Raw genomic sequence first — 24,982 nt, forward strand, 5'->3', positions numbered from 1 at the left:
TGTGCCCCAGTTTCCTCCATGCCAGATTTACAGAAATAAAAGGTGTTGATATGAAGATGAACATGTAGATAATAGTTTCTGCATCATCAGCTCTCTTGGAACATGCTTTAATGTCTTTATCTTAGAGCATTATTATTACTTTGGGTCTTATGACATTGTCAACACCCATTTACAATCTGTAGAAGTTATAATTTTGGAATGGGGAGATAGCACAATGGTTATGCAAAATTCCTTTCATGCCTGAGTTATCAAAGGTCCTAGATTCAATCCCCAGCACCATTATATGCCAGAGCTGAGCAGTGTTCTGGTAAAAGGAGAGAGAGATAGAGAGAGATAGAGAGAGAGAGATAGAGAGAGAGGGAGAGAGAGAAGAGGGAGAGGGAGAAAGAAAAGAGTTACAATTTCTTGTTCCACTTAGTGTATATTAATGTATTAGAACAGATATATGAAGACATTCCAGTTGCAGGTCCATGTCCCACCAGAGTTGAAAAAATAAAAAAGACATTTCACCAATAGAGTTTAAAAGATATTTTAAATCTTCTTTTGATGTGACATTCAGAGTTATCACTACCAAAATATTTAAACTGATTTTAATTGCTTTTTAGCTATTATTGATTGCTTAGCCAAATTGATTATTAATAGGAACTGTTCTTGATTTGAAACAATATTGTTTTTAACATTTATTCTAATGTTCAGAAGACAGAGACAAAAATAGGAAATAGGCAACATGAAAACTTCCTTAGCTGTAAATATGGACTATTTAGTGCAGAGGTGGGCAGCCTTCAGCCAGTAGTCCCTACATGGCTCTAATAATCATATGGTTTGGCCCTGCCAAGGCAACTTGAACTCATTATTATTATTATTGTTGAAACTGGAGGGTTTTTTTTTGTAATATTAAGTGCTAATTTTTAAGTTGATGATTTTGTATGGCGTGAATGAGGCTATAAATATTCAAATGTCAGCAGAAAAAAAAGCTCCCTGACCCCTGATTCAGAGGCTTGCAGCAAAATGCCTTTGATTTGAACTCTAATCACCCCAAGTCAGAATTGGAGTTATGCATGTACAGTCTATTGTATTTACTGTCAATTGTAAAACATTAATCCTCAATAAATGAAAAGAAATTTAGATGAAAAAAAAAGATTTGGAGTTTGATGGGTTTATGCAGGAAGCATCCCTGTAAAGCAAATTTGTCTTTAGGCTTATAAATACAGAAAATTCAAATAAGTGATCTTTTCAAATAAACCACACTGTTTATCATCATCTGTTCATCTCAGTGATGAACTATCTGGTGAAAGCATTTTTTTTGTTGTTGTTGTTATTTTTTTCCTCCAGGGTTATCATTGGGGCTCGGTGCCTGCAGTATAAACCTACTGCTCCTGGAGGCCATTGTTACTGCTTCTGGATAGGACAGAGAGAAATGGAGAGAGGAGGGGAAGACATAGAGGGGGAGAGACAGATAGACAACTGCAGACCTGCTTCACCTCTTGTAAAGTGACTCCCCTGCAGGTGGAGAGATGGGTGCTTGAACTGGGATCCTTGCTCCTGTCCTTACACTTTGTACTACATGTGCTTAACCCGGTGCGCTACTGCTCTGCCCCTTGGTCAAAACATTTTTACAGACAGATTTTGAGAGGCATTTCTTCTCTAATCAGATCATTACGATGCTTTATAGTGACAAATGTTGACTTATGGCGGGCTGAAAGTTGGCGCACTGGGTTAAGCACACACAGTACAAAGTACAAGGGCCTGCAGAAGGAATAAATGGTCTCCAGGAGCAGTAGATTCATAGTGCATAGTGCAAGCCCCAACGACAACACTGGAGGCAAAAGAAAAAAAAAATGCAGTGCATGCACTAGCCTGGGTTTGGAATGATTTGAAGTGAGTCTCAAAAAACCCTATCAAACCTGAAAGGATAATCATATTGTTACTAGTGAAGATATTCAGAGTTGATGAAAAACTGATCACAAGCAGGACTATTAGAATAGCTATGAAAGTTCTACCTAAATGGTGACAACAAACATTTAAATGCATGCTTAAAGATAGTGCATTAATTTTTAAAAAAATATTTGTTTACTTATTCCCTTTTGTTGCCCTTGTTTTATTTTTGTAGTTATTATTGTTGTTGTTACTGATGTCATTGTTGTTGAATAGGACAGAGAGAAGTGGAGAGAGGAGGGGAAGACAGAGAGGGAGAGAGAAAGATAGACACCTGTAGACCTGCTTCACTGCCTGTGAAGCTACTCCCCTATAGGTGGGGATCTGGGGGCTCGAACCAGGATCCTTACTCTAGTCTTTGCACAGTGCATTAGTTTCTTTTTTTACTTTAATCAGAGACTTCTAAAAGGTTGTTCTTAGGTTGTTTCTTAATTGAAACCATACCAATTTTGGATTATTTACCTTACTAGATAAGTTTAATCAATCTATTCAGTGCTCAGCTTTATTTCTTTTATTTAAAAACATCTACTTCTATATTTATGAGAGAGAAGGAAGAGAGAAAAAACCAGAGTATCACTCTGGCACGTGTGATGCCTGGGAGTCCAATATTGTACCTACTGCTCTACCTTCTGGGCTGCATAGTACTTAGTATTCTTTAACTGAGTGCTTCCCAAAAGTAGCATAAGTAAATATTAAACCGTAATAAATATCAACTGTAGTTTATTGTAGAATAAACTACAAAAAGTACTGCTTGGTCCTTATATAAAAAGTTTTTTTTCTCTTGCTTGTGAATCACATTGTTTATAGCCACTGGGAAATGATAACATATTAAGAACAAAAGATGTAATATTGGAGACAGTCCAGGTAAGTATACTCTATCTAGATAGGCATTTGTGTTTCCCTTATATAATATACATTTATCCTGAGTAAACTCTAGCTGGATGGCCAAGATGTCTTAGGCATCACTGGGTGATCACAGCCTCCTGAGTTATAATGCTTAAGGGGAAAGTAAAATCAGTTATTTAGAAGCCTGTTATTATATGAGCTGACCATTAAATTCTTGGTCAACATAATAAGCTGTCTTTGAGAATGCTTTGCATGTAAGAGAGCTCAACTTTTAGCTCAGATATGATGAGAACATTTAGAAAAATCTGAATTAATATTGCTACAGAAAAAGACCAATTTCCATTTGATTCCTTGCCTGAATGAATACTGTGAACTGTAGGATTTCCCTGTTACCTATTAAAATCATTGTCACCATTAAAGAGTGTTCTTATTATTTTATATAGGGATTTAGCTGTCTTTTATCCTTTCAAAGTAGTTTACCGTTTTTGAATTTGCATTCTGAAATCTCAAGTTTGAGTTGGAGGCATTAAGCTTATTAGAACTTTCAATCAACTTGCAGTGTAGCACTGACATTTCAGGTAGTCTAAAGTCAGTTTAAATAGAGCTGACACTTTAGACAAGATACACATCTGAGTAATGAGGAAAGGTGTATGTATTCATTGCCTTTTAATTTGAGTGTCTATTGGAGCTAGTATGTTCTGTTAATAAATTTAATATAATTTAGTTTGATTGACATTGGGGGATAAAATATGCCTCTGGTTAAGTTCTGCTATAGTAATTTTCTTTTACTGTATATCTTAGAAATCTAATTTCTCTTGGCTTTACTGAAAAATGACAGGGGAACAAAATCTAATTTTTTGGTCAGGAAAAGGACCAGTGAGAGTCTGCAAGATGATTCCAAGTCCTTCTTATAATTTTCTATAAGTGTTAATAGTTTTGATTAATCTGTTTCCTATCCTCATTGCTAGTATTCATGAGAACAACCTCACTCAATATTTTATTTATTTATTACATTTTTACCTAATTGGTGAGGTTACTCATTCACAGCAGTTATTGCTGCATGGGTATAACTCCTCCTTGTGGTGAGTATCAAGGAAATACTCTCTCCCCCAACCTGGGAACTTTTCCACCATCTTGCACCAAGACCCAGTGCTTCTCCATCCCACCTCTTTCTGTTTCCCCAGGATTCTTTGCTTTGGTATAATACACCAAAAATAGCCAAATTTCACTTTGTGTTTTCACTTACTGTCCTTTATTCTTAAGTTCCAGCTATGAGCAAGATCATATGGTATCCCTCCTTCTCTTTTATGGCTTATCTTACTTAACATGATACTTTCACCTTTCATTCAAGATATGATAAAGGAGATGGCTTCATCACTTATAACAGCTACATAGTATTTCCTTGCATATATATACCACAACTTTTTTTTTTGAGCCTCCAGGGTTATTGCTAGGGCTCAGTGCCAGCACTACAAATCCACTATTCCTGGTGGCCATTTTTTTTCTATTTTATTGGATAGGACAGAGAGAAATTGAGAGAGGAGGGGAGATAAAGAGGGGCATGAGAAAGATAGACACCTGCAGACTTGCTTCACCGCTTGTGAATTGACCCCCCCCTCCCCCCGCTGGTGGGGAACTGGGGGCTTGAACTGGGATCCTTGTGGGCGTCCTTACACTTTGTAGTATGTGTGCTTAACCCAGTGCAATGCCACCTGGCCCCCTATACCACAACTTCTTTAGATACTCATCAGTCAATGGGCATCTGGGTTACTTCCAAGTTTGAGCTATTACAAATTGTGCTGCTGTGAACACAGGTGTACATAGGTCTCTTCAGATAGGCATCATTGTTTTGTTTGAAATTATCCCCAGGAGATGGATTACTTGGTCACAGGGCAGCCCCATTTCTAGCATTCTGATGAGTCTCCAGACTGTTTTCCACAGGAGTTGGACCAATTTACATTCCTACCAGCAATGCAGGGGAGTTCCTTTCCACTCACAGCCTCTCCAGCAACTATTTTTTACTTCTTTTTTTTCTTTAAATATTTTTCTTTATTTATTATTGGATAGAGACAGAGAGAAATTGGATGGGGAGAGGGATATATATATATATATATATATATATATAGAGAGAGAGAGAGAGAGAGAGGGAGGGAGAGAGAGGGAGAGAGTGTGTAAGAGACACTTGCATCCCTGCTTCATCACTCATGAAGCTTTTCCCCTAAAGGTGGGGACCAGGGGCTTGAACCTGGGTCCTTGTACACTTTAATGTGACCTCTTAACCAGGTGCACCACTGCCTGGCTCCCAACTGGTTTTTCTAATATATGACATTCTCAAATTTTAAAGTTTAAAGCAGTTTAAAAGCAGTTTCAAAGCAGTACCTCATTTAAATTTTTTAAAAATATCTATTTATTTGATTATTTTATTTATTTATCTATTTATCTGTCCTAGGGTTATTTCTGGGGCTCGGTGCCTGCACCAGGAATATACTGCTCCTGTAGGCTTTTAAAAAAATTATGTAACTACTTTTATTATAACTAGCTAATGTGATAATATAGACCATATTATTACAGAAGTGCTTTGTGGTATTTTTCCTTTTGCAGAAGGGCAGATAGGCTCAGAGAAAGAACAACAGTAGAGACAAGGAAAATTGAAACAAATCAAGAAAATGTGCCTTTAAAAACGTTGATCTCATAGTTGTATAATGAAATTTATTCTCTTGGAAAGATTAAAGAAAGTATGAGGACATTCTGCCTCTGGCTTCCCCCCCTTTTTGCATTTTATTTATTTATTTATTTATATTTATAAAAAGGAGACATTGACAAAACCATAGGATAAGAGGGATACAACTTCACACAATTCCCACCACCAGAACTCCATATCCCATCCCCTCCCCTGATAGCTTTCCTATTCTTTATCCCTCTGGGAGTATGGACCCAAGGTGGAGGCTATTTTTTTTTTTCCCGTTTTGTTGCCCTTGTTGTTGTAGCCTTGTTGTGGTTATTATTATTATTGTTGCCATTGCTGCTTTTGTTGTTGGATAGGATAGAGAGAAATGGAGAGAGGAGGGGAAGACAGAGATGGGGAGAGAAGGACAGACACCTGCTTCACCTCTTGTGAAGCAACTCCCTGGCAGGTGGGGAGCCGCCGGCTCGAGCTGGGATCCTTATGCCAGTCCTTGAACTTCACCCCACGTGCGCTTAACCTGCTGCTCTACCACCCGATCTTCCCTCTTTTTTTTTGTATGCATTTTTATGTCTACATATAACAAAAGTGGTTTATTGAATTGAAAGTCAGCTTGAAAACCATCACTTTAAAAATGCTCTGTTGGGAGACGGGCTGTAGTGCAGCGGGCTAAGCGCAGGTGGCGCAAAGCACAAGGACCGGCATAAGGATCCTGGTTCGAACCCCGGCTCCCCACCTGCAGGGGAGTCGCTTCACAGGCGGTGAAGCAGGTCTGCAGGTGTCTATCTTTCTCTCCTCCTCTCTGTCTTCCCCTCCTCTCTCCATTTCTCTCTGTCCTATCCAACAACGACAACAACAATAACTACAACAATAAAACAACAAGGGCAACAAAAGGGAATTAAAAAAGAAAAAAAAGCTCTGTAATGGTAGCTACACTATACAGGCTCTTTCCAAATGTTGCAAATCCTTCTTATGCTGTGCCTTCAGACTTGAAGGTAAAACTTACTCATATAGATTTTGTGAAATTCTTTTTTTTTAATATTTATTTTATTCCCTTTTGTTGCCCTTGTTGTTTTATTGTTGTAGTTATTATTGTTGTTGTCGTTGTTGGATAGGACAGAGAGAAATGGAGAGAGGAGGGGAAGACAGAGAGGAGGAGAGAAAGATAGACACCTGCAGACCTGCTTCACCGCCTGTGAAGCGACTCCCCTGCAGGTGGGGAGCTGGGGGCTGGAACCAGGATCCTTATGCTGGTCCTTGTGCTTTGTGCCACCTGCGCTTAACCCGCTGCGCTACAGCCCGACTCCCCAAAGATTTTGTGAAATTCTATGTACTACATGCAAGTCTTTTAAAAAAAAAAGTCATTTTATTGGGGGCTGAATGGTTTACAGTACAGTTCTTGCCACATGGGTACAGTTTCTCACCCCTACATGATATGCCTGCAAATCACTCTCATTTCTAACTTGATCTTTTTCCACCACCATGCACCAGGACCCCAGCCCCCTCTCCTCCCCTTCCCTTCCCCTTTTTCCCCAGAGTCATTTGATTTGCTGTAATACACCACACCCATTTCAAGTTTGACTTTATGTTTTCTTTTTCTATACAGGATTTTCTTGCCATAAATATATATTAATAAAAGGACAATAATCAATGTTCTAAGTCTATGTTTTCTACTGAATATTTCTAGCAAAATAGGATGGCCCTTTTAGTAGTCACATGATAAATATAAAGAGAAACATGATTCAGTATGAGAGACAAATGAGAGTGACAAGCTATTAAAAATAAAAAGAAACAACATATTACTAAATGTATATGCTGTAAATGAGTTTAGATAAAGATCAAAGAGATTATACTGATATAAACAATATCAGGGGCACCAGAAAGCAGTATGTTCGCCATGACATGTTGGGAGTGTAGGAATTCTGGTCTATGTAAGTGGAAGTTAATAAGAGAAATGAATATACTTTTGGCCATGTCGCTGGTATGGATCATATCTGGGTTTCAGGTAGCAAAGCATGCAGTCTCTCAGCTGAGTTACTTCCAGCTACAGTCTGTAGAATTTTTATATAACAGGCGGTAGCGCAGCGGGTTAAACGCAGGTGGCACAAAGTGCAAGGACCGGCGTAAGGATCCTGGTTCTAGCCCCTGGCTCTCCATCTGCAGGGGAGTCGCTTCACAAGTGGTGAAGCAGGTCGGCAGGTGTCTGTCTTTCTCTCCCCTTCTCTGTCTTCCCCTCCTCTCTCCATTTCTCTCTGTTCTATCCAACAATGACGACAACAATAATAACTATAACAATAAAACAAGGGCAACAAAAGAGAATAAATAAATATTAAAAAAATAATTTTTATATAACAGACATCATCAGGCAGAACATTAAATGAGTCCTAGTTGATAAAAGCAATAGTGATAAAGTTTAGAAAACAGTGTTCCTTAGAGAAATGCATGAAACTTTTATTTTGTAAGTTGAAATGACTGATAAACTATAAGATTTAAGAAATGGAGTGCTATATCTCTGTATAGAGTAACAGATGTCCATTGATTTACTACATATATATATATATATATATATATATATATATATATATTTTTTTTTTTTTTTTTTTGCCTCCAAGTTATTATTGCTGGGGCTTGCACTATGAATCCACTGTTCCTGGAGGCCATTTTTCCCATTTTGTTGCCCTTGTTGTTGTAGTTGCCATTGTTGTTGTTGTTGTTGGACAGGTAGATATCAAGAGTGAAGGGGAAGACTGGGACAGAAAGACTCCTGCAGACCTGCTTCACAGCTTGTGAGTGACACTCCTGCAGGTGGAGAGGTGGAGTCTCAAACTGAGTTCCTTATGCTGGTCCTTGCCACTTGAGCTTAACCCGCTGTGCATTAGAGAAATGCATGGAACCCCAGGGAAATGCTGGCCCCCGATTTGCAATAATTTGAATCCAATACCCATTTAAAATATGCTGAGACTTTTATTAAAATAAGAATTACTTTACCATTTATATTGGAGAATAAATAGATGAGAATAGGAAAAATTCTATTGATATTTTATTTTTGTGAAACAAGTCTATCCCAGTATGAGAATACATGACAAAACACAATAAAGCATAATAACAGCAAATTATAACCACTTTATAAGTATCCATATTTATTTACTAGCAAGGTCCAGGAAAATAATATGTGAGAATTTGAAAATGGAAATGAATTATTCAATTCATTGTATTGGGATACACATTTGTCTGAGAATTATTTGTAAAATTCATCACATTCCAGAAGAATAAAGTTTAGATTAATGTCATAAAACTAAAAAATGCAACAAAAGTTAAAAAAAAATTCTTAAAGGCAGCAGTTCTAAGACTTGAAGGTGTAAGACCCCCCACCCAAAGTTTTTAGTAAGGATAAAAAAACACTATGAAAAATGAAATCCTGAAAACATATTTTAAGCAATTGTCACTTAGTCACCTATAATTCAAATAAACTAATTAGATACACATTACAAAATGTTCCCAATTTGCAGAAGACCTTATCAAATGACAAAGTATTACTGGAAGTGAACTGTAAACTCTTCACCTTCAGTGTTTTAGTAAGAAATATGCTAAGACCAGATAGTAAAAATTAAGTGAGTAAAAATCAAATTAGTAAAAAAATCAACCAAACAAAAAGTTACAACTTGTAAAGAAAATAAAGGGCTCTAGTATTCTCAAAATGACTAGTTAAATATAAGCTGGCACATCTCTCTGAAAAGAAATAGGACTATGTGAATAGGATCAAGTAATTATATACTATTTTACTTTTAATATAAACATATTTATTATGCATACAAGCCTAATACTTTCTCCAGTAATCAGCGAAAAAAGACTCCCAAATGTGAAAATTATGAGTCCCTTTTATAGTGAAACATACTAGAAGTGACTCAGATGTCTGAAATGCGCTTTGTATAATGGTGTAATATGCCATATCACCTCGAATGGTGTCTGTAGAGGTTGATGGTGCAGTGGTAGGTAGCTGCCAGGCAGAGGGAGAGTGTTACAGCTACTGAAAATCTGAACAATGTCACCACTGTATCATACTGTGGAGTAGGCACAGGAATGCTGCCTGCTGCTGGGAAAGTGAATTCACCCATATCATCACATTCTTTTCTAGACAAGTAGCTGCAGATTAACACTGATGATGTTATTTCTAGAAAGAAAATTTAAGAAGTGATAAGGATTTGGTGTACTTGCACTAAAGCAAAGGTCTCTGGGGAAGGTGGAGAGGAGCCTTTGAGGTCCTGGTGCATGACAGTGGAAAAGGGTATAAGGGGTGAGAGTGCTGTGCAGACACTTATTATGCAGAGGTGAGAATTTTAGTTATTTATTTGTTTATTATTTTTTATGAGCCTCTGGGGAATGAACCCCATGACTTGCTTTTGAATGGTTTCACTGCTGAGCAGACTCTGGGCTCTTTTTTTAAAAAAATTTTTTTATTGGGGGATTAATGGTTTACAGCCAACAGTAAAATATAATAGCCTGTACATGTGCAACATTCCTCTATTTCCCACATAACAATTCAACCCCCCCTAGGTCCTCCTCTGTCATCATGTTCCAGAAACTGAACCCTCCTCCTGCCCCCCCACCCCCACCCCAGAGTTCTTTACTTTGGTGCAAACACCAAACCCAGTCCAAGTTCTGCTGTGTCGCTTTGTCTTTTTCTTTCCATTTTTATTGTTCAACTTCTGTCTGTGAGTGAGATCATCCCATATTTATCCTTCTCTTTCTGCCTTATCTCAGTTAACATGATTCCTTAAAGTTCATCCAAGATGAGGTGAAGAAGGTGAATTCATCATGTTAAATAGCTGACTAGTATTACATTGTGTAAGAGATGAGAAATTTCGTGTCAGCAACTGTCCTGTAAACCATTAACCACCTAATAATAATAATAATAAATAATAATAATAGTGATAATAGTAAAAAGGCTAGTCCTGAAGGATTAGAATAAGTATCCACTCAATCACAATTTATATTATCTGATTCATAGCACTTGTTATCATCTTCCTGGTTTATCTTAATTTAAGAAAGCAGACATCAGATGCTTCTGTAAGAGAATAAATGCCATGAAATTAAAAAATAGAAATTATAAGGGACATGGCGAAAGATGCACATGCCAGCAAACATCAAAGCATTTTGACAGGAAAATTGGAGAAAAACTTAAGTCCACCTTAAGAGAGTAGGATGCCGCTTGCATTTACATGAAAAGATGGGGGGGGGGAACTTAGTGATGCATCTTAATAGTAAACAAGAAAAGCAGGACAGGGTTGGGGACCTCCTTTTGATAGCCATTGCTGTCCATGTTATATTGGGCAATCTCGCTACTGTGGGAGAGCTGTAGTGCTCTGGCTATAGAAGTTGCTTAGTGTAAGGAATCTGCTTGGGCTCTGCTGACTGATATCAGAATGCTTCAGGCATAACAGTGAGGCAAGATGAGAAAGTCCTGTCATAACAAAGAGACTTTAATTGTCAATTGCATTAGTACTAGCTTGTTGCAGTGTCACATACTTTCTTACCTTAGCATGTATGGTAACTGTATTTATGTTGTAGATAATTCAGCACCATTCAAAATTACTGCTATGGGAACCCAGAGATTGTGCTTGCATTAATTTTACTACAGATCTTTAAGAATACTCATTAGATCATGAAGAATTTACATTGAATCTCCTTAAGCTTTAAAGGGGTCGGGCAGTAGCATAGCGGGTTAAGCGCACATGGCGTGAAGCGCAAGGACTGGAGTAAGGCTCCTGGTTCAAGTCCCTGGCTCCCCACCTTCATGGGGGGTCATCTCTCAGGTGGTGAAGCAGATCTGCAGGTGTCTGTGTTTCTCTCCCCCTCTTTATCTTCCCCTCCCCTCTCCATTTCTCTCTGTCCTATCAAAAATAAAAAGTAAAATTATATATCCTTCATTCCTTTACCCATAGAAACATGACTACTACTTGGTGCAGGGATGAGCTTTGTACTATGGGCAGTTAACCAAATGCAACACAGCCTGGCCCCCTCTGCTCTAGTTTTAATCTTATCAAAAGCATATAACCAGGTTTATGGCATGACCTGGGGAGCTGTTAGCAGTAGAGGTATACTTCTACATAAGTTCAGGGTGGTCTGAAAGACAGATTCTAGCAGATAAGATGGCTCCTTGAGCTTCTAATTGCTTGTGCACAAAAATATCTGGAAGACTGCCTATCATGTTATATGTTATCTGATTCATGAATGGAGCCAGTGATCTGCAGTCACTGTTGTCTTTAGGAATTCTATGTGTGCAACTGAAGAACACTTATTATGCAGGAAGTTCTATTTGTAGAAGAGTGTACTCTCTCTCTCGTGTGGTACTTGTATCTTATTTGACATAAGATATGTCCCCATTCCTTTACAGATACCTACATTTCATGGAAATTACTTATTTACTTGTGCATGTTGGGGCTTCATGCATGCATGATTCTACCACTCCTAGGCTGTTTTTCTCTTCTTTCTTTTCTCTTTTTTTAAAATTTTTTTTATATTTTATTTATTCCCTTTTGTTGCCCTTGTTGTTTTATTGTTGTAGTTATTATTGTTGTTGATGATTTTGTTGTTGTTGGATAGGACAGAGAGAAATGGAGAGGAGGGGAAGACAGAGGGGGGAGAGAAAGTTAGACACCTGCAGAACTGTGAAGCACTCCCCTGCAGGTGGGGAGCCAGGGGCTCGAACCAGGATCCTTAGGCCAGTCCTTGTGCTTTGCACCACCTGTGCTTAACCCGCTGCACTACCGCCTGACTCCTCTTTTCTCTTTTCTTTTCTTTTCTTTTCTTTTCTTTTCTTTTCTTTTCTTTTCTTTTCTTTTCTTTTCTTTTCTTTTCTCCTTCTTCTTCTTTCTTCTTTCTTCTTTCTTCTTTCTTCTTTCTTCTTCTTCTTTTTTGCCTCCAGGGTTATTGCTGGTGCTCAGTGCCAAATCCACTGCTCCTGGAAGCTATTTTTTCCCTTTTGTTGCCCTTTTTGTTTACTTAGGCTGTTTCTCTAATTATTTTTTATTTCAGATGGGAGGGGGAAGGGAGAGAGAGAGATATCACAGCACTGTTCCACCTTCTGTAGAGTTCCCAGGATTCAAATCCATAGCTTTGTACTTATTAAGATGTATGCCCTGTGGTCTGGGAGGTGGCGCTGTGGATAAAGCATCTGACTCTCAAGCATGAGGTCCCGAGTTCAAACCTCGGAAGCACATGTGCCAGAGTGATATCTGGCTCTTTCTCTCTCCTTCTGTGTTTCTCATTAATAAATAAATGAAATATTTTTTTTAAAAAAAGATGTATGCCTTACTAGGTGAACTATCTCCTGACTTTAAATTCTATAGTTTAGATTTTTCTAAAACCTGTATTTCTCTCTAGAAAAAAATCTTAAACCTTCTTTCATTATTTATGAAAGTAATTAGTAATTCATAGTTTGATCAGATGTTCAGTATTTGTCAACGTTGTATGTATGTTTTGTCCGTATTTCAGTTTTTAGAAATTAAGCCTATTGAGACTGGTCAGTTATTACCTGGTTAAGTACACATTACCACACACAAGGGCCTGAGTTCAAGCCCCAGAATCCCAACTGCTGGGGGGAAAGCTTCACAAGTAGTGAAGTGAAGCAGTACTACAAGTTTCTCTCCCTCTCCCTCTCCTTCTCCCTCTCCCTCTCCCCTCCTTCCCCCCTCCCTTTCACTCTCTCACAATTTCTCTGTCCAATCAAGTTAAGTTACAAAAATATGAACAAAAAAGAAATTAAGCCTATTTAACAGATAAAATAAAATAATATTTTCTGCCTGTGATGCAACATTTTAGAGGGTTATTCTTTGTTATCCAGAGAGTTGCTTATTCTTATGGTTATTTCCATGTTTGTATGCATACTAGGAAACTCAGAAGTGGAGAAGGCATGCCAGTCCACTGCCAGTAATTTGTCTAGGTTAAGAGCTCTGGAACCTTCTGAAAAAAAAGGAGTTATCTGGGGAAGTAATTACAAAAGCCAGACCTTCCACCGTCTGTACACCATAATGATCCTGGGTCCATACTCCCAGAGGGATAAAGAATAGGAGAGCTTTCAAGGGGGTGTAGGGCGTAGGGGGATGGGATAGGGTGTTCTGGTGGTGCGAATTATGTGGAATTATACTCCTCTTATCCTATGGTCTTGTCAATATCTCCATTTTATAAATAAAAAAATTAAAACAATGGAGAAAAAGGAGACTATGCTCTCAAGAATTCCTGACTCATAAACTGAATAAACTTATAATTGTCAATTTGAAAGAAAAAAGGAGTCATCTAGCTCATTATCGGGGGGCAAAGACTATCTGTTCTGTTTCCCTTACCTCTATCTCTTACTTCCTTTGGATGATTTAATTGTAAGTAAGCTATGTTATTATCCATTCTAGAAGCTATTGGAAAAAATACTCTTGGTATTACTAACACTATATACAGAAGTGGTAAACAGGTAGAGGTGAATGATCTGGTCAAAGTCATCAGTGACTCAAATGGGTGGAGGTGGAATTTATTATACTCAACTCAGCCTCTAATATCTGAGGTCAGGTTTCCTTGACATTTTATGAACTGTTTCAGCTTACATTGCTTCCTAATCTCATTGAAATAATAAAATTCAAGATCCACTTTACTGGGGCCAGGTGGTGGCACACCCAGTAAAGTGAACTAGTTACCATGCCTGAGAACCTATGTTTGAAAGCCCCTGGTCCCCACTTGCAGCAGAGAAGTTTCACAAATGGTGGATCAGGCTGTAGGTACATCCACCACTCCTTCTTAGCCCATTATTCTCTCTCTGTATCACAATAAAAAAAAAATGGCTGGAAGCTGTGCATTTGTCCTCTAGATACAGAGCCCCAGCAATAAATCTGGTGGAAAAAAAATCCAAGTTACTATTGGAAAGTCACTGCCCAACTAGTGGTCATCAACTGCTACTAGTGTCTTAATTTACATTATACCCCAATTGTGTTCTGTAAGTCGTGCTTGTCTATAAATTCTTCTATTGACTGCATGATTGCCACGAGCAATAGAATTTAAGAAATGCCTCATTAATAGAAAACAACTAGAAGAATTGTTCTGTAATTGTTATTTATTTATTTGTTTATTACCAGAGCACTACTCAGCTCTGGTTTATGGTGGTGGTGGGGGGGATTGAAGTTTGGAGCTTCAGGCATTAGAGTCTCTTTGCATAACCATTATGCTATCTACCTCCAACCAATTGATATATATATATATATATATATATATATATATATATATATATTACAAACTGCTTATTCTTTTCTAGTTCCTCAGCTAGTGGTTAAAGAACAATGTGGTTTTGAAGGGAGAGGATCTCCCTTCCTATATGATTTTCAGCTCATAAATCAGAAATTAAGAGTCAGAAAATAACAGTTCTCGGAAGTGCTCCACACAGATAGTGATTTTATTATATCTATCCAATTGTCTACTGGACTGTGTGAAGAAACTATGAAAACAGAAAAACATCTTATGTTCACCAAATTCAATCCACTGTTTTGTAATTTGAATTCTGTTGAACAACATTCTGAAGGTTATTAAATTGAAACTTTTGTCTTCTTTTTATTTTTAGAACACTCAAGTGCATATATAAATCTCTGGAATGTTGAAGCAGTGACATTCCACAAGTGTCAGATTTTTTTTTCTTTGTCTCACTTTGTGAAGACAAGGCCAGTAAATTGAGAATGCTTGATTACTTCTCTTTTATTTGTTTTCCTTTTGTGATTCTGTTAAAGAACAGGAATTGTTATTGCAGATGTATTACTGAATAGAATAGTCAGTGTTTCAAGTTATTATTTTCCAGCAATAGTAAATGAGTAGTTAACTATGCTATGATTAGTAGAAAAGCCTTATTGTGCTATAATATTTCTCCATGGCTCGACATAGAAATGAACAGGCAATAACAACAAAATAGAATTTACAGTAATCTAGATTTACAATGAAAAAAATGTACTCTTTGCCAACTCCTGCACTTTCATGACTGGATACTGAGTGCTTTAAAATATGAAAACTAAGACATGTCTTTGTAGATTCTGTCTGAATAGCTTGTTTCATTTTAGGTTGTCAGATAATTATTAGTCTATTTGGAGAATTCTGGTATAATTAATTTTCACTCAGTAACAAAGTAATCAATCATGTATTTGTAGTAGTTAAAGCTTTTTGGCTGATTGGGTGAGTATGACTGCTTCTTTGAAAGTTTGTAGAATAATATGGCTTAATTAAAAAAAGATTTATTTATGATTAGAGAGAAAATGACACTGAGGCACACACATGTAAAGAGATGGGAAGAAAGGAAGAGAGAGAGAGAGAGAGAGATATCAGTTCAGGCATAGAGTCATGCTGGCGATCAAGCTTGTTATTTCTCATGTTTCTGGATACCATTGTACTCTTAACGGGCTATCCTGCTACTCTAACCCTAAATAATAATGGTTTTAAAGTTACCTTTTAAAGTGTGGTTAAGTTTCAGGAAAAAATCAAAGAGAGTGTTTAGTACAACAAAAAAATAAAGGCCAAGTGTACTAAATTATAATGAAAAGACTCAAATCTGGAAGTAGCTAGCTGTAAGGGCATTATTTAGGGTATAGAAATGTGTCTGTATTGCCTAAGAAAAGCTTTCACTCTTGAATGTTATTATTAATCTGTTTCTTGATTTGTTTTCTTGGTTGTTTGCTTTGTTCGTTGGGCTCCTGTCTTTGAATAACATGCTAGAGATAGAATAATGACATATATGATTTTTGAGAATGTCACAAAGAATATAATAAACATATAGATATTGGCATTCTTGTAATTGTGTGTTAATTCTTTATTTTCAGCTTGATTAATAAGCTTAAACCAGGTGTGATTAAGAAGATCAATAGATTGTCTACACCAATTGCAGGTTTGGTAAGTTATACTCAAAAATAGATTTTTTTTTCTTTTTGAAATATGGAACCATGGACATAAAAAGGGTCTATTATCTGGAATTATCAGAGGAGTTAGGTTTGGGATTTTTAACTCAAGAAAAGTGTTTGTAGTGATGTTCTCTTTATGTCTTTGGTTATTTCTATTATCCTTATCCTTCTGAAAAAGCTGTTATCTGTCTGTCTATCTATCTATCTATCTATCTATCTATCTATCTATCTATCTATCTATCTATCTGTTTGTTTTATTGCTACCAGGGTTATCATGGGGCTTGGTGCTGGCACAGTGAATCCACTTCTCCTAGCAACCAGTTTTTCCTCTTCTCTTTCTGTCTTATTGGATAGAACAGAGAGAAATTGAGAGAGGAGGGGTAGATAGGGAGAGAGAAATACAGACATGATCTCTTCTTGGTGAAATGTCTGTCCATGTCCTGGCCCCATTTTCTTTCTTTCTTTCTTTCTTTCTTTCTTTCTTTCTTTCTTTCTTTCTTCCTTTCTTTCTTTCTTTCATTCATTTTTTTTTAAGGATTGTTGTAAGAATTTAATAGGAATTGACTGTACAGCTAAGCAAAAGTTAAATCTTACTTTTTTTTTAACTTTTTATTTATAAAAAGGAAACATCGACTAAACCGTAGAATAAGAGGGGTACAAATTCATACAATTCCCACCACCAGAACTCTGTATCTCATCCCCTCCCCTGATAGCTTTCCCATTTTTTAACCCTCTGGAAGTATGGACCCAGGGTCATTATGGGGTGCAGAAAGTGGAAGGTCTGGCTTCTGTAATTGCTTCCCTGCTGAACATGGGTGTTAACTGGTCAATCCATACTCCCAGGCTGTCTTTCTCTTTTCCTATTCTGGAAGGGCTCTGGGGGAGCTGAGCTCTAGGACACATTGGTGGGGTTGTCTGTCTAGGTAAATCTGGTTAGTATCATGCCAGCATCTGAAACCTGGTGGCTGAAAAGAGTTAACATACAAAGTTAAACAGATTGTTGACCAATCATGGACCTAAAGGCTGGAATAGTACAGATGAGGTGTTGGGGGGTCCTCCATTTTGTAGATAGCTAGTAGGCATATTTTAGTTATATTCCAAAGGGCCTGTGGCTATACTAGTTTTTTTTTTTTCTTTATCTTTTTCCCCCCTGAGCCTTTAATCTGATATGCAGGTGGATCCAAGTTATTGTCTGGAGAGATGATGTCATGGTTGGAAAAAGGACCAGAAAGCTGGATCAGGGAAGAGAGTAGCTCCCTAATATGGGAAAGGTGTATAAATATTGTTGACTGTAAACCCCATCGATTTGATGTGATCTGAGGCCCATAGCAGCTCAGGAGCCTATGTGACCTCTGCATCCCTATAGATCTGAGCTCACATTCTGTAGTCATGAGAAGGAACATTCCAAGCTGCCCCAATATCGACCCATCTTCCTCAGGTATAGCATAGAGTATGTAGTCCATTCTCCCTTTGGAGGATGGAACATTCTGTACCATTGTTGATCTAAGTTGAAGGCAAAGTCCAATGGGGGCCCATAAAGGGGTCTACTGTGCTGTACCTGATAGAGATGACTGGTAACAATGGAGAGAGGGATTTATTCAAGGTCTAGGCCCATCATGTCTGTTTGGGAATCTCAGGACTCCCTGAATAGGACCCCAGCTGATGGGGTGGCCTGATAGTGACTAAAGAGTCATCATTAAAGTATCTGGCCCCATTTCCTAATGAGATTTCTTGTTTGACAGTTGTCCTCCTCCTCCTCCTCCTCCTCCTCATCATCATCATCATCCCTAAGAACAAAGATTGATGATAGTAGTCAGTTAAGAATATCTAATTTGGGGAGTTGGGCTGTAGTGCAGCGGGTTAAACGCAGGTGGCGCAAAGCACAAGGACCGGCATAAGGATCCTGGTTCGAACCCCGGCTCCCCACCTGCAAGGGAGTTGCTTCACAGGCAGTGAAGCAGGTCTGCAGGTGTCTATCTTTCTCTCCTCCTCTCTGTCTTCCCCTCCTCTCTCCATTTCTCTCTGTCCTATCCAACAACGACAACAACAATAATAACTACAACAATAAAACAACAAGGGCAACAAAAGGGAATAAATAAATAAAATATTTAAAAAAAAGTAAAAAAAAAAGAATATCTAATTTGAACAAACACTAAAATAAAAGACAGCTAATAACTGAAATGTGAAAAACATACAAGTGAATTTTCTTTGGGATAGTTAAGTTTAATTTAATTTATTTATGTTTTTAATTTCTTTATTGGGGTATTAATATTTTACATTCGATAATAAATACAATAGTTTGTACATGCATAACATTTCTCAGTTTTCCACATAACAATACAATACAACCCCCACTAGGTCCTCTGTCATCCTTTTTGGACCTGTACTCTCTGCCCCACACCCCAGAGTCTTACTTTGGTGCAACACACCAACTCCAGTTCAGGTTCTACTTGTGTTTCCTCTTCTGATCTTGTTTTTCAACTTCTGTCTGAGAGTGAGATCATCCCATATTCATCCTTCTGTTTCTGACTTATTTCACTTAACATGATTTCTTTTTTCAAAAATGTTTATTCCCTTTTGTTGTCCTTGTAGTTTTATTATTGTAGTTATTATTGTTGTTGTTATTGATGTTGTCATTGTTGGATAGGACAGAGAAATCTAGAGAGAAGAGGAAGACAGAGAGGGGGAGAGAAAGACAGTCACCGGCAGACCTGCTTCACAGTCTGTAAAGCTATTCCCCTGCAGGTGGGTAGCTGGGGGCTCGAACGGAGATCCTTAGGCCAGTCCTTGCGCTTTGTGCCAAGTGCGCTTAACCTGCTGCAGTACCGCCCAACTCCCCACTTAACATGATTTCTTAAAGCTCCACCCAAGATCGGCTGAAAATGGTGAAGTCACCATTTTTAATAGCTGAGTAGTATTCCATTGTGTCTATAGACCACAACTTGCTCAGCCACTCATCAGTTGTTGGACACCTGGGTTGCTTCCATGTTTTGGTTATTACAAATTGTGCTGCTGGGGGTCGGTGTTGTTGTTGTTGCTGTCCTTGGATAGGACAGAGAGAAATGGAGAGAGGAGGGGAAGACAGAGAGGGGGAGAGAAAGATAGACAACTGCAGACTTGCTTCACCACCTGTGAAGCGACTCCCTTGCAGGTGGGGAGCCGGGAGCTCGAACCGGGATCCTTATGCTAGTCCTTGCTCTTGGCACCATGTGTGCTTAACCTGCTTTGCTATTACTGGACTCCCAGAAGGCAGTATTTCTATGTCTTCAATCTTCTGGAAGACTTTTAAAAGTAGAGGCATTAACTCTTCCTTGAATGTCGGGCTGAGCTTCACTGACGGGAGACAGACGACTAGGGACTCATGGTTGAGCTGTACGCAGTATCTCTTTATTCATGCAGGACGCAGCGCAATCTATACCAAGCTAGACTAAACTAACAACTAACTAAAATGAACAATGTTGTCTTTATATATACTTCCCAAGTAGGGTGTGAACAGGATGTGACGCAGAGAGGGTGAAGAGAAAAGTGACTGGTGAAAATTCAGGGTGTGACAAGGAGAGGATCAGGGTGTGACAAGGAGAGGGGGTGGAGCAGGTGAGAATTCTACCACTAAACCACCAATGCCCTGGAGGGAAGGTGGTGCTTTATGTAAATGTAAAAGTGATTTATGTAAATAGATGGCAGTGGTTATGTAAATAGAATACAGTGGTTATGTAAATAGAATGCAGTGTTAAGCAGGGGGGATTTAAACCAAATGAAACAGAAGGGGTTTTTAAAAGCATACCAACACTTGAAGGTTTTGTAGAATTCACTTGTAAAACCATCTGGTTCAGGACTTTTATTCTTGGGAAGGTTTTTGATAACTGTTTCAATTTTGTTGGCTATGATGGGCCTGTTCATATTATCTAGTTCCTCATTACTTAATTTTGGAAGTTCGTAGGTATCCTGGAAATCGTCCATTTCTTCCAGGTTCTCTAGCTTGGTGGCATATAGTTGTTCATAGAAGCCTCACATGATATGTTGAATTTCTGCAGTATCTGTTGTGATATCTCCTCTTTCATTAACAATCCAATTTATTTGGGTCTTCTCCCTTTTTTGTTTTGTGAGTCTGGCTAAAGACTTGCCAATTTTGTTCACTTTTTCAAAGAACCAACATTTACTTTCATTGATCTTTTGTATGGTTTTCTTATGTTCAATGTTATTTATTTCTGCCCTAACTTTAGTTATTTCTGTCCTTCTGGTTGCTTTAAAGTTCCTTTGATCTTCTTCTAGGTCTTCTAGGCCTAGGCACTGCTAGGTCCTGGGAGTTTCTAAACAATTCCCATTTATAGTCTGTATGTTCTGAGGCAGTTATTCACCATGTTCTCATCAGGAGAACAATATGGAAAGGCTCCCATTATACAGCCCCACTGCTAGGCTACCAAGGTGTAGCTCTTCTCCAGAGGTTTCTGGTCAGTTCTCTGTTCCCAGATGTCAGCACTGGGCCTCCCCACTGCTGCTCCAGCATCTGAGGGCAGTAGCAATGGAGACTCACAGCTGCATTTGGCAAGCCTTAGGGGAGTCCTCTCCTCCCTTCAGCAGTCTACCTATCTACTTATCTATCATCTATCTATATATCAACAGTCTATCTTATCTATCTATCTATCTATCTATCTATCTATATCTATGTAATCTATCATCTGCCTTTGGGGCTTCCAGGCTGACTTTCTCACAGTGAGAAAAAGAAATGTAGCACTGATGTTTCTCTTTATGTGGTGAGGTTCAGGTTTAAACCTGGGCACTTAATGTTCATGCCAAAGCAGTGTGCTGTCAAAGTTGAATAGTTTTGACTCTTAGATTTTAATTATCATTTCTTGAATCAGTTACAAGGATTTTCAATGAAATTAGCCTTTGATATCCTAACCCCCACATACTTGGAGTGCTTGAATTATGGTTGTTTGTTATTGTTGGCCACAAGAGGTTTAATTTAATCTTCTGATCCTATGATTAGACAAAAGGACAAATGCATTTTATTTTTAAATTCAAATATCTCTTCAAGTAGTTCTATTTCAAGCTCTAGAAATTCTATCTGGTTTGGATTTTATCTCTAGAAACTAGAATGAAAAGTATTTCCAGTGCATTACATTGAGTGATTTCCCATACCCAGGGCATTGAACATTTCCAGTTGGATATAGATAGATGCGTGAGAGTAGCCATAGTTGCACGACTGGACTAAGCTCAGTAGGTCTTAGGTCATTACATACCTTATTTGATTCTTTCCTTTGATGCTTTTGTGCCAGTGTGGTTATATTGAAACTTAGCAAAGCCTTAGTTTCAAGTGAATTAGAGATCCAGCAACTAATATAGTTGCTATGTGGATAGAAAGGTCACCCTCACACACAGGATTTGACACACAGATATTTAATGTCTCTTATAACACATTCACTCTTTTAAAAAAATATTATTATTACCATAGTTATTGTTGGTGTGCTGGTGCTTGCAGTATGAATCCATCACTCCCAGAAGCTATTTTTTCCTTATTATTTGATAGGCTAGAGAGAAATTGAGAGGGATGGGGGAGATAGGGAGTGCGAAAGAGGGACACTTGTAGCAATGCTTCACACTCGAGAAGTTTTCCTCCCCTGCTGGTGGGCGCCAGGGACTTGAACCTAGGTCCTTGTGCATGATAACATGTACATTCAACTGGGTATGTTACCACCTAGGACATCACATTCACTCTTTGAACAAACCTATGAGGTGTACTAGGTTGAGAGTTCTTCTACCTTATAGGTATAATGGAGGAAGGCAGATTGGGATGTTACCTTCAAAGAGCTTACAGTCTAATGGGGCAGCAGGAATTTGCTAAACAAAGGAATAAATAATCAAGAAAGAATCAGAGAATAATAATAAATAAATATGCTGTGGTAGAGTAGATGGCTGTTTGTTGAGCTTTTCTAATAGGATTCTGAAAATAAACCTGTAAAGATGCAAAAGTGTTTTTTTTTTATTTAAAAAAGGAAACATCGACTAAACCATAGGATAAGAGAGGTACAACTTCACACAGTTCCCACCACCAGAACTCTGTATCCCATCCCCTCCCCTGATAGCTTTACTATTCTTTATCCCTCTGGGAGTATGGACCCAAGGTCATTGTGGGATGCAGAAGGTGGAAGGTCTGGCTTCTGTAATTGCTTCCCCACTGAACATGAGCGTTGACTGGTCGATCCATACTCCAAGCCTGCCTCTTTCTTTCCCTAGTAGGGTGGGGCTCTGGGGAAGCAGAGCTCCAGGACACATTGGTGGGGTTTTCTCTCCAGGGACATCTGGTTGGCATCATGCTAGCATCTGGAACCTGGTGGCTGAAAAGAGAGTTAACATACAAAGCCAAACTGTTGACCAATCATGGACCTAAAGGCTGGAATAGTGCAGATGAAGTGTTGGGGGGTCCTCCATTTTGTAGATAGCTAGTAGGCATATTTTAGTTATACTTCAAAGGGCCTGTAGCTATACTAGTTTTTTATTTTTTCTCTGAGCCTGTAATCTGATATGCAGGTAGATCCAAGTTATTGTCTGAGGAGGTGATGTCATGGCTGGAAAAGGGACAGAAAGCTGGATCAGGGAAGAGAATAGCTCCCTAATATGGGGAAGAGGTATAAATATTGTTGACTGTAAAACCCATCGATTTGATTTTGTCTGGGATCCATATTCAACTTAGGAGCCTATGTGACATCTGCATCCCTGTAGATCTGAGCTCACATTCTGTGGTCATGAGTAGGAACATTCCATGCTGCCCCAATATCGACCCATCTTCCTCAAGTGTAGCATGGAGTATATTAAAATGTTACGTCTTAGTGTGTCCTCCTTCCTCCCCTTACCTCTTCCTTCTCTCCCTCCTTTCTTCCTTTCCTTCCTTCATTTGTTCATTTTTTCATTCTTTCTTCCCAGTGAATCTAGGACTTCGCTGCTCTGGACTGACTTTTCTAGATCAAAAGAGAAAGATGGAGAGATAAAGGTAGAGAAGCCATAGCACTGAAGTTTCTCCTAGTACTTTGCAAGCCAGGCCTGAACCTGGGTTGTATGTGCCTTAGTTTTGACACCTGCAGAAGCAGGATGATAAACCCGAGCTAAAGCCTTCATACTAGTAGTTTTTGTTTTCACGGTACCTAACATAGTGACTGATACATAGAAGATAAAAGTTTTGAATGAACAAGAATTCCATTCCAAAACACAATATATTCTAGAATTAGATATTTGATGGGATATTGTTAAGATTGAATTGTGGATCCCTGTAGCCTTATTACAGATACAGTAAATTGAATGAACTCTTAGGCTCCAGTACCTCAGAATGTGACTTTACTAGGAAATAGGGTTGTTTATGTTGATGTGATAAGTTATCATGAGGTTATAATGAAGTAGGATATCCTCATTCTATATAAGTTGTGAAGCCACATGCGCATGGAGAGAATGCCAAGCGATAACTGAATGTTAAGGTGGTGCATGTAAAGGCCAAGGGCACTAAAGATAGTCAAGGAATTATTAGATGCTAGGAAGAGGAAAGGAAGAATTTTTTTTTGCTTGTTTCATGGGAAGCATGGATTTATAGACATCTTAATTGGAATTCTAACTTCGTGACCTATGAGACAGTAACTCTATTTTTTAAGCAGTCTCATTTTTAGTTCTTTGTTGCATATGCCCCAGGAATCTCATTTAGTTAGGAAAAGCTGTATTGAGTACTTGCTTAAAAATCTTCTTATCTTGAAATAAATAGAACTTTACAGGAAGTTGCAAAAAGCAGCGTGGAGATAGCCTCTGTACCCTTTACTCAATTTTTCCCAGGGGTAACATCTTATATAACTATAGAGCAGATATTAAAACCAGGAGGTTGGCATGGTTCAGTCCAGAGGTCCAGAGACCTTAATCAGATATCATGCTTTGATGTTTTTATTACTATTAAAAAATTCTTTATTGGGGAATTAATATTTTACATTCAACAGTAAATACAATAGTTTGTACATTCATAACATTTCCCAGTTTTCCATATAACAATACAACCCCCACTAGGTCCTGTTTTATTACTACTTTTTAACAACAGAGAACAAAGATGCTTTCAAGTTCAGTGAGAGGAATAGTATATTGTTTTAAGGCGTTATCTCTGGAGACTGTATTTCAGTGGGAAAGGAAAAAAAAAGGAGTTAACAGAAAACTGGCCTATGAATATAGCACTTTTTTCCTGCGCTATTTTTTTCACTTCTTTTTAATTGATTTAATAATGGTTGACAAGACTGTAGGATAAGAGGGGTACAATTCCACACAATTCCCACTACCATAGTTCCACATCCATCCCCTCCAGTAGAAGCTTGCCTATTCTTTATCCCCCTAGGAGTATGGACCCAGGATCATTATGGGGTGTGGAAGGTGGAAGGTCTGGCTTCTGTAATTCCTGTACTTTTTCTAGTAAGAAATGTTGATGTTCTGAAGGGACATTCTGCAAATGATATATGGTAGATATATCAAATTAATTTAGATATAGTATGAACTGTAAATCTTGCATGTATAGGATGCATGGTTATAGTGCTCCAAATGCCTTCTTTTATTAGTCCTTTCTCATTCTTTTTCCTTTAGC

The 24,982-nt window shown here is 38.2% G+C and overlaps 1 protein-coding gene across 7 annotated transcripts in view; it reads left to right on the forward strand.

The window, feature by feature from the left end:
* Window positions 1-24,982, forward strand: part of LMO7 (LIM domain 7) — a 269,766-nt gene that overhangs the window by 102,746 nt on the left and 142,038 nt on the right. For all 7 annotated transcript variants that reach the window (XM_060191528.1, XM_060191532.1, XM_016192063.2 and 4 more), the window contains one exon: window positions 16,303-16,372. In XM_060191528.1, coding sequence (XP_060047511.1) covers window positions 16,303-16,372 — 70 coding nt within the window. The remainder of the gene's footprint in view (window positions 1-16,302; window positions 16,373-24,982) is intronic.

This window comes from Erinaceus europaeus, chromosome 5 (assembly GCF_950295315.1).
Source record: "Erinaceus europaeus chromosome 5, mEriEur2.1, whole genome shotgun sequence".
In the NCBI taxonomy this organism is placed as follows: domain Eukaryota; kingdom Metazoa; phylum Chordata; class Mammalia; order Eulipotyphla; family Erinaceidae; genus Erinaceus; species Erinaceus europaeus.